We start from the raw sequence: 9,832 nt of genomic DNA, 5'->3' as shown, positions 1-9,832 counted from the left end.
GTAGTGGGAGCTCCTAATCGGCGCCGGCCCACAAGAGGGGGCCGCCACAAAATGGTGCATTACTCCCTCCGTAAACTAATATAAGAGTGCTCTCATGGAGTATTGAACCTGCGCCCTACACCGCTAATAGGACTTCGGCTAACCACTAGGGCGTGAGGTCGCAAGTGATAAATTGCAGCGCTAAAACTTTAACAACTTTCAGAGCCGCTCATCCGTCACAAATTTCAGAAAAAAATCCTCAACATGCAAAAAATAGTTGCACTACTAAACAAAAGTTCATCAATTTTTGAAAATAGTTTTTAAAAAAGTAAATAACATTCATAAAAAATTGAAAAGAAAATTTACCATTTAAAAACAAGTTCACCAATTTAGAAAAAAGTTCATCCAATTATAAAATAAGATCATCTAATTTTAGAAAAAGATCATCAATTTTTAAAAAATTCATCAATTTTAAAAAAAGCTTATCAAATTTTGAAAAGTTTATTGCATTTGAAAAAAAATGTTCATCAAATTAAAAAAAATCATCAGTTGTTAAAAATCATCAGTTGTTAAAAATAGTTCACTAAAATTAAAACAAAAGTTCATGAATTTTGAAAGAAAAAGCATCATCGAATTGGAAAAAGTTCATGCGTTTAAGAAAATAAAAACTGAAAATCGATGATGGAAGAAACCTGGAAGAGGAAAAAACGAAAAAAACGAAAAGGGAAAATAGGAAAAAAAAGAGAAGGAAGGAATGAAAGAAAGGAATAGTTGAAGCTTAATAGATCCTGCTCCGCGATGCGTTGGGTTTACGAACGAACCTCAATGTGCGAGGTCGTTTGTTCGATTGAAATCACTAATTGAGGAGTACTCTTTTCAAAGATCACTCTCATTTTCCTAGGTTGTGAAAAGTGACACGTTACATGTGCACCACTTGTTGCAACCTGAAAGTTTTTACTTTTTCTTAGATCCTTTTATTGAAAACATTTAATCTTTTAAACGGCGCGTCGAAATCTCGAACTGTTTTCATCATTGGATTCTTCGCGTCGAGATCTTCAAAACTAAATTCCACGTTGATAACGTCCGTGCCTCTCGTGGAATCAAAACCGTGCCTCTCACAGAAGAAAAGGTTAAAAGAAAACACGTTTTTTTTTCGTTTCCAAGAGGCACGGCCGTGCCTCTTGTGGAAGGGAAAACGTGTCTCTCATGAAAGGAAAAAATATATGAGAAAGCACATATCTTTTCTGTTAAGCAAAAACGTGTTTCTCACGGAAGCAAAAATGTGTTTCTCACGAAAGGAAAATGAAAAACGTGTTTTTCACGCAAAATTGTTTTTCCAATTGTCGAAAAGCTAAGAAAAACTGATGAAAACCGAAAAGTTAAAAACCAGAAAAAAAACATCTAAAAAGCAGAAAACGTGCACGGACAAATAAAAATAATCAAGAGGAAGCGCCCAGGATGCGACACGTGGCGGGGGCTGAGAGCACGTCAAGTGGCACGCTCTCAGCCCCACCACAAGTGATCGTTGCGAGACTCCCGAAGGAGCGCTCGTTAATTAGTTGCTCCCTATTTGATTCACAGCGACCGCCAATGTTTTTTTCTATTAATATACACAGTAACAAACGCCTGCAACGTCAAATATGATTTGCCCACTGTAGTACTTTTTTGGATCTTGAACCTGGGCCATTTCTAGTCTGCTTTTACAAGGAGGCTACAAAATTGACTTTCCCCGGTTATTGTGGTCCAATCAAAAATACCTGTCTACCTTAAAAAAAATATGTAGGGATGATTATTATTTTCTTTATAAAAGAAAACATATGATTTTTTTAGACGGAACTCTCGAAATTCAAAGGATCTAGCGGTTAACTGGAAACTAATCCACGCCGCAAAAATAAAAAAATGGAAACTAATAATTCTTTTGGCAATTTGGGAACAAATCCTGGAAAGAAATAATCAGGTGAGTATTCCTGCGCGCCTTAGGATTGATTAGTGCATGCTATATATGTGTGCAATCTTAATTAATATGCCATACTACTGAATATTTATATGATGATCTGGCAATAATCCTTAATTTTGGCAGTTAGGAAACTACTCATGCATGGAAACAAATAATCTTCCCGTGTGTTGTCCTGCCATATATCTATGCAATCATAATATTTGCCATACATACAGACATGAAGGGTGCCAAGCCCTAGCGAGTGATTGATATTGATGTGATTGAAGTCTATATAAACCAACAATCTACTCCTTCACCTCGATCTACTCCAACCACGACCACCGCCGCCGTCACCAATTCGATGACCACGACGACCAGCCAGCGGAGACAGGCCATGGCGACCTGCAGCCATCTGCTCCTGGCGCTCGTCGTCGTTGCCGCCGCCGTTGATTCCACCGCGGCGTTCGATCAGGATCACACGCCGTTCAAGCCGATCCCGGACCTCTCCGTCCCGCGCATCCAGGAGCTCGGCCGATGGGCCGTGCAGCAGCACAATGATCAGACGGGCGACCGCCTGACGTTCACCAGAGTGAACGGCGGGCAGTTCCAGATTGTGGCGCCGGCGCTCAACTACCTGCTTGACATTGACGCGACCAACGTCCACGGCACGGCCAGCACGCACACCGCCCTCATCTTCGTGCAGTACTGGACCAACACGCAACGGCTCGACTCTTTCAACTGATCCAACCAATGACATATGTACCGATCGCGCTGTTAGAAGGGAGAGAGAGGAATTGTTGCGGAATATGATGGATGTATTATTGAGCCTTGAGGGCGAGTATATATTGAGTACAAGACTTGGAGGGCAAGACGCCTCTCCTAGAGATAAGGTAGGAATCCTAAACTACCAAATATATGTAACCCAAATATATCTCTAACATCCCCCCGCAGTTGTAGCGGTAGCGTTGCGAACAACATGAGCGTCGCGGACGGTCAGACTGGAGAGAATAGCAGCCGACGGACTGACATCCCCCCACAGTCCTAGCGGGAACGTCGTAGACGGTGTCGCGTCGCGGACGCATTGACTGTAGAGGAAGCCGACGAGTTGCTCAAGCGGATGATAGCCCTTTGTGCCGATGTCGATGTAGCCGAGAGCGTAGGATGGTGTACCCGTGGTCGAGGTAGCCGTGCGAAGAATGCCGTGGTCGATGTCGAGTCGGGGTGGCTGGTGTCGAGGAAGTCGCCGTGGAGCCGCGGGCGCAAGGGGGCGCCGAGTTAGCATGGGCGCAAGGGTGTCGAAGTAGTGGTGCGCCGGTAAGAAGATGTTGTTGACGACGCGTCGCGACAGGTTTGCCAAGCCTGGGGACACATCGTGGACGAAGGCACGCACCGGTGTTGCCAGCACCGGGCATGCGTAGACGGACGAAGACGAAGTTGACGAAGCACCGACCAGGCTTGCCAGGCCCGAGGACACGTCGTGGATGAAGGCATGCATCGGTGTTGCCAGCACCGGGCATGCATAGACGAGGGACCTGCACGAGCTGTTCGCCATGTCGGAGAAGTTGGAGGGGCCAGCAGAGAAGAACTCGACGACAATTGCGGCGTCTATCGGCGCAGGGCCGATGTCACCAACGGTGGTCGGAGTAGACGAAGTGGTCGGGGTAGATGACGACGACGCTGGCGACGGGCTGGTGCTTGGACGAAGACGAAGGGGGTGGACGGGCGGCGGCGGCGGCGGCGGCTACGAAGGTAGCGGCGGCGGCGGCCAAAGAAGAGCCGCCGCGGCGGCCTGACGGCGGCGGCGGCGGCTAGGTTAGGAGTGCGGCGGCGGTGCTCGAAGTAGGCGAAGAACCCGGACAGCGTGACGAAGACCGGCGCGGACGGTGGCGTTCCCGCGCCAAGGAAGACGGCGCGGCGCATACCACGGGAGGTCGACGCGCGGTGACGGCGGCGTGGACCGCGGGCCGCGGCGCTACGGCCCGAAGGGGCGACGCAGCGGCGGCAAGCGGGCCTGGGTGACGGTGGGAAGACCTCGGGGCGGCGGCGGGAACCGCGAGGCGGTGGCGGGGACCGCATTCCGCAATGCTACAGCTCGAAGAGGTGGTGTAGCGGCGGCTCGCAGGTCGGTGCAACCGCGGGGACGGCCTCGGGCGGCGGCGGTGACCGCATGCCGCAGCTTTACAGCCCGAAGAGGCGGTGTAGCGGAGGCTCGTAGGTCGGGGCAGCCGCGTGGAGAACCACTAGCCGAGGGCGATGGCCCGTTGGGAGGCGGCGTGGACCGCGTGCCGCGACGTGATAACCCTAAGGGGTGACACGGAGGCGGCGGCGGCCACAGGGGTAGCCGGTGGGAGGATCTCGGGGCGGCGGCGTGGACCACGTTTCGCGACGCGACCGCCCGTAGGGGCGTCGGCGGTAGCGGCGCATGAGTCGGGGCAGCCGACGGGAAGACCTCGGGCGGCAACGCAGCGATCCGTAGGGACGACGCGATGGCAACCTCTAGCTCGATCAGCGGTAGGCGCGTGCTCGGAGACGTGCTTGGCGAAGACAGGCGCGTGATCGGTCGATCAGACCGACGGCGCCGCTGTATGCGCCATGGCGGGGACGACGCGCAGATCGGAGTCGATGACGACATTGTCGGTGATGTCCCGGGCGATGACAACGAAGACAGATCGGCGATGGAGACCGCGCGGACGAGCGGCCGGCAGCCATGCACGATGGCGTCCCTTGGGCGGCGCGTCCAGCCTTGCCACGCGGTTGATGATGAAGCAGCCGTCGACCCCCACGCCTCTACTCTCTCCCTTCTAACATGGTATCAGAGCCTTGAGGGCGAGTATATATTGAGTACAAGACTTGGAGGGCAAGACGTCTCTCCTGGAGATAAGGTAGGAATCCTAAACTACCAAATACATGTAACCCAAATATATCTCTAACATGCGCGACGGAGGGCCTGCTGATTGTATTGTCTTCACGATGCAATAAAAACGATCGATTTCCAGTATTGAAGTTATACGCATTTGTTTCTACATCACAGGCATTAACTTTCTTTCTGCAAGTATACATGCTTTCTTTTTGATAAGTATATGCTATAGTACATAGTATTGAACCCGTACAAGCACACACTAAGAGCATGGTTAATAATATAGCCATGAGCCTGCTGTATGGAGTTGCCATAGAAATTTCTTCCTCTCGGGCGATCTAGGTTACCCGTGAGTTCTCCCCGTTGACGGCAGGCCCCAGGCTACGGTGCGAGCTAGTTCCCAGGTGATCTGCTAATCAGGCTGGATGGCGTCCCCGTCGGACGCCCACTCTGCCATGAGCGGCGGCGGCGGGTCCGCGTTTGCCGCCAAGTCCGATCTGGAGGGCTTCTTTAATCAGCTTGATCTCAATGAAGAGGAGTTACAGGACGTTGTGATTGACGAGGAAGTCCCATAACTCTAGGAAAGTACTAGATGGCTTGCCCTAGCTAGGGTTCATACTGAGAAAACCTTTAGTCAATCGACATTTTACAAGGACATGAGAGCTGTGTCGAATCCGATGCAGTGGGTAAGATTCCGTCCGGTCTGCCCCAATCGCTTCGTCGTGCAGGCGTCGTGCTTGGGGGATTGGGAGCGAATTACGCTACAGGGACCGTGGCTGCTTCGCAACTGGGCAGTGTTACTATGCCCATATGATGGTTTTACTGAAATAGAGGAGGTTAGCATTGTTCATATGCCTATTTGGCTGTAAATCCATAAGCTTCCAGATGTTTACTGCAAGAAGAACATAGTTGAGAAGCTTTTGAAGGGTGTAGGAGAGATCATGGAGATGCGCTTGGATGTTAATATCATGGGGGACTATGTAAGAGTCAGGGTTAAGCATGACATCAGAGTGTTGGAAATATGCCCTAGAGGCAATAATAAAATGATTATTATTATATTTCCTTGTTCATGATAATTGTCTATTATTCATGCTATAATTGTGTTATCCGGAAATCGTAATACATGTGTGAATACATAAACCACAACATGTCCCTAGTGAGCCTCTAGTTGACTAGCTCGTTGATTAACAGATAGTCATGGTTTCCTGACTATGGACATTGGATGTCATTGATAACGGGATCACTGGACAAGACCCAATCCTAAGCATAGCACAAGATCGTGTAGTTCGTTTGCTAGAGCTTTTCCAATGTCAAGTATCATTTCCTTAGACCATGTGATCGTGTAACTCCCGGATACCGTAGAAGTGCTTTGGGTGTACCAAACGTCACAACGTAACTGGGTGACAATAAAGGTATACTACAGGTATCCCCGAAAGTGTATGTTGGGTTGACACGGATCGAGACTGGGATTTGTCACTCCATGTGACGAAGAGGTATCTCTGGGCCCACTCGGTAATGCATCATCATAATGAGCTCAATGTGACCAAGTGGTTGGTCACGGGATCATGCATTACAGTATGAGTAAAGTGACTTGCCGGTAACGAGATTGAACGAGGTATTTGGATACCGACGATCGAATCTCGGGCAAGTAACGTACCGATTGACAAAGGGAATTGTATACGGGATTACTTGAATCCTCGATATCGTGGTTCATTCGATGAGATCATCGTGGAACATGTGGGAGCCAACATGGGTATTCAGATCTCGCTGTTGGTTATTGGCCGTAGAGCTGTCTCGGTCATGTCTGCGTGATTCCCGAACTCGTAGGGTCTACACACTTAAGGTTCGGTGACGCTATGGTTGTAGAGATATTAGTATGCAGTAACCCGAAAGTTGTTCGGAGTCCTGGATGAGATCCCGGACGTCACGAGGAGTTCCAGAATGGTCCGGAGGTAAAGATTTGTATATAGGAAGTCCAGTTTCGGCCACCGGGAAAGTTTTGGGGGTCACCGGTATTGTACTGGGACCACCGGAAGGGTCCCGGGGGTCCACCGGGTGGGGCCACCAATCCCGTAGGGCCCCATTGGATGAAGTGGGAAGGAAACCAGCCCCTGGTGGGCTGGTACGCCCCCCTTGGGCCTGCCCCTGCGCCTAGGGTTGGAAACCCTAGGGTTGGTGGTGCCCCACCTGACTTGGGGGGCAAGTCCCCCCCCCCTTTGGTCGCCGCCCCCCTTGAGATTGGATCTCTAGGGGGCCGGCGCCCCCAGGCCCCTATATAAAGAGGGGGGGAGGGAGGGCTGCGCACCCAAGTCCCAGACGCCTCCCTCTCCCCCCGCAACACCTCTCCCTCTCGCTGAGCTTGGCGAAGCCCTGCCGAGATCCCCGCTACTTCCACCACCACGCCGTCGTGCTGCTGGATCTCCATCAACCTCTCCTTTCCCCTTGCTGGATCAAGAAGGAGGAGACGTCTCTCCCAACCGTACGTGTGTTGAACGCGGAGGTGCCGTCCGTTCGGCACTAGGATCTTAAGTGATTTGGATCACGACGAGTACGATTCCATCAACCCCGTTCTCTTGAACGCTTTCGCTCGCGATCTACATGGGTATGTAGATGCACTCCTATCTCTCGTTGCTAGATGACTCCATAAATTGATCTTGGTGAAGCGTAGAAATTTTTTAGTTTCTGCTACGTTCCCTAACAGTGGCATCATGAGCTAGGTCTATGCGTAGTTTTTATGCACGAGTAGAACACAATTTTGTTGTGGGCGTAGATTTTGTCAATTTACTTGCCACTACTAGTCTTATCTTGTTTCGGCGGCATCATGGGATGAAGCGGCCCGGACCGACCTTACACGTATGCTTACGTGAGACAGGTTCCACCGACTGACATGCACTAGTTGCATAAGGTGGCTAGCGGGTGTCTGCCTCTCCCACTTTAGTCGGATCGGATTCGATAAAAAGGGTCCGTATGAAGGGTAAATAGAAATTGGGATATCACATTGTGGTTTTGACGTAGGTAAGAAATATTCTTGCTAGACCCCTATTGCAGCCACGTAAAAACATGCAACAACAATTAGAGGACGTCTAACTTGTTTTTGCAGCATATGCCTTGTGATGTGATATGGCCAAAAGGATGTGATGAATGATATATATGTGGTGTATGAGATTGATCATGTTCTTGTAATAGGAATCACGACTTCCATGTCGATGAGTATGACAACCGGCAGGAGCCATAAGAGTTGTCTTAATTATTGTATGACCTGCATGTCATTGAATAAATGGCATGTAATTACTTTATTTTATTGCTAAACCGTTAGCCATAGTAGTAAAAGTAATCGTTGGCATGACAACTTCATGAAGACACGATGATGGAGATTATGATGATGGAGATCATGGTGTCATGCCGGTGACGATGATGATCATGGCGCCCCGAAGATGGAGATCAAAAGGAGCAAAATGATATTGGCCATATCATGTCACTATTTGATTGCATGTGATGTTTATCATTTTTTCGCATCTTATTTTCTTAGAACAACGGTAGTAAATAAGATGATCCCGTATAATAATTTTAAGAAAGTGTTCCCCTAACTGTGCGCCGTTGCGAAAGTTCGTTGTTTCGAAGCACCACGTGATGATCGGGTGTGATAGATTCTCACGTTCAAATACAACAGGTGTCAGACAGATTTACACATGCAAAACACTTAGGTTGACTTGACGAGCCTAGCATGTACAGACATGGCCTCGAAACACAAGAGACCGAAAGGTCAAACATGAGTCATATAGAAGATACGATCAACATGAAGATATTCACCGATGATGACTAGTCCGTCTCACGTGATGATCGGACACGGCCTAGTTGACTCGGATCATGGATCACTTAGATAACTAGAGAGATGTCTATCTGAGTAAGAATAATTTAAATAATTTGATTAAATGAACTTAATTATCATGAACTTAGTCTAAAAACTTTTGCAATATGTCTTGTAGATCAAATGGCCATACTAATGTTGCCCTCAACTTCAACGCGTTCCTAGAGAAAACCAAGCTGAAAGATGATGGCAGCAACTATACGGACTGGATCCGGAACTTGAGGATCATCCTCATAGCTGCCAAAAGAGCATATGTCCTAGATGCACCGCTAGGTGAAGCACCCGTTTTCCCCGCAACTCAAGACGTTATGAACGCCTGGCAGTCGCGTGTTGATGACTACTCCCTCGTTCAGTGCGGCATGCTTTACAGCATAGAACCGGGGTTCCAATAGCGTTTTGAGCAACACGGAGCATATGAGATGTTCGAAGAGCTGAAAATGGTTTTCCGAGCTCATGCCCGGGTCGAGAGATATGAAGTCTCCGACAAGTTCTACAGTTGTAAGATGGAGGAAAATAGTTCTGTCAGTGAGCACATACTTAATATGTCTGGGTTGCACAACCGCTTGCCCCAGCTGGACATTAACCTCCCGGACGAGGCGGTCATTGACAGAATACTTCAGTCGCTCTCACCTAGCTACAAGAGCTTTGTGATGAACTACAATATGCAGGGGATGGTGAAAACTATTCCTGAGGTATTTTCAATGCTGAAATCAGCGGAGGTAGAAATCAAAACGGAACATCAAGTGTTGATGGTCAATAAAACCACTAGTTTCAAGAAAGGCAAGGGTAAGAAGAACTTCAAGAAGGACGGCAATGAGTTGCCGCGCCCGGTAAGCCAGTTGCCGGGAAGAAGTCAAATCATGGACCCAAACCTGAGACCGAGTGATTTTATTGCAAGGGAAGCGGACACGCACGCCCAAAAAAACACGCAACGCAAATTGTGAAGCGCGCTATCCGGCGCCCCAAATTTGCAGCATGTGATAGCGCTTTTTAGTGCATGCCCAACCTTTTATTATGCGCGCACTATTATAGCTTTTGCTGGAGCTGTCCGGCGCCAAAAACCCGAGTTTTAGTGCGCCGAGCAGTTTTTGGGCGCCTGTTAGAGATGCTCTTAGCCATAGGATGTGGTCCCGATCCAACTGTGCATGCGCAGACGTGATCGTTCAGCCGATCTACATCCTTTCCGGTACAA

The 9,832-nt window shown here is 49.0% G+C and overlaps 1 protein-coding gene across 1 annotated transcript; it reads left to right on the top strand.

Annotated features, from left to right (window-relative positions):
* Positions 1-2,188: 2,188 nt before the first annotated feature.
* Positions 2,189-2,860, top strand: LOC123042880 (cysteine proteinase inhibitor 8-like). The gene has a single exon (XM_044465249.1). The coding sequence runs from the start codon at positions 2,277-2,279 to the stop codon at positions 2,655-2,657; it is 381 nt and encodes a 126-aa protein (XP_044321184.1). The 5' UTR covers positions 2,189-2,276; the 3' UTR covers positions 2,658-2,860.
* Positions 2,861-9,832: the final 6,972 nt, after the last annotated feature.

This window comes from Triticum aestivum, chromosome 2B, assembly GCF_018294505.1.
Source record: "Triticum aestivum cultivar Chinese Spring chromosome 2B, IWGSC CS RefSeq v2.1, whole genome shotgun sequence".
Taxonomy (NCBI): Eukaryota; Viridiplantae; Streptophyta; class Magnoliopsida; order Poales; family Poaceae; genus Triticum; species Triticum aestivum.
The sequence above is the reverse complement of the archived record's forward strand: the minus strand, read 5'-3'. Positions and strand labels throughout refer to the sequence as shown.

Excerpts from the sequence above, each read along its gene's own strand:
- LOC123042880 (XM_044465249.1), top strand. The coding sequence starts at position 2,277 with ATGACCACGACGACCAGCCAGCGGAGACAGGCCATGGCGACCTGCAGC.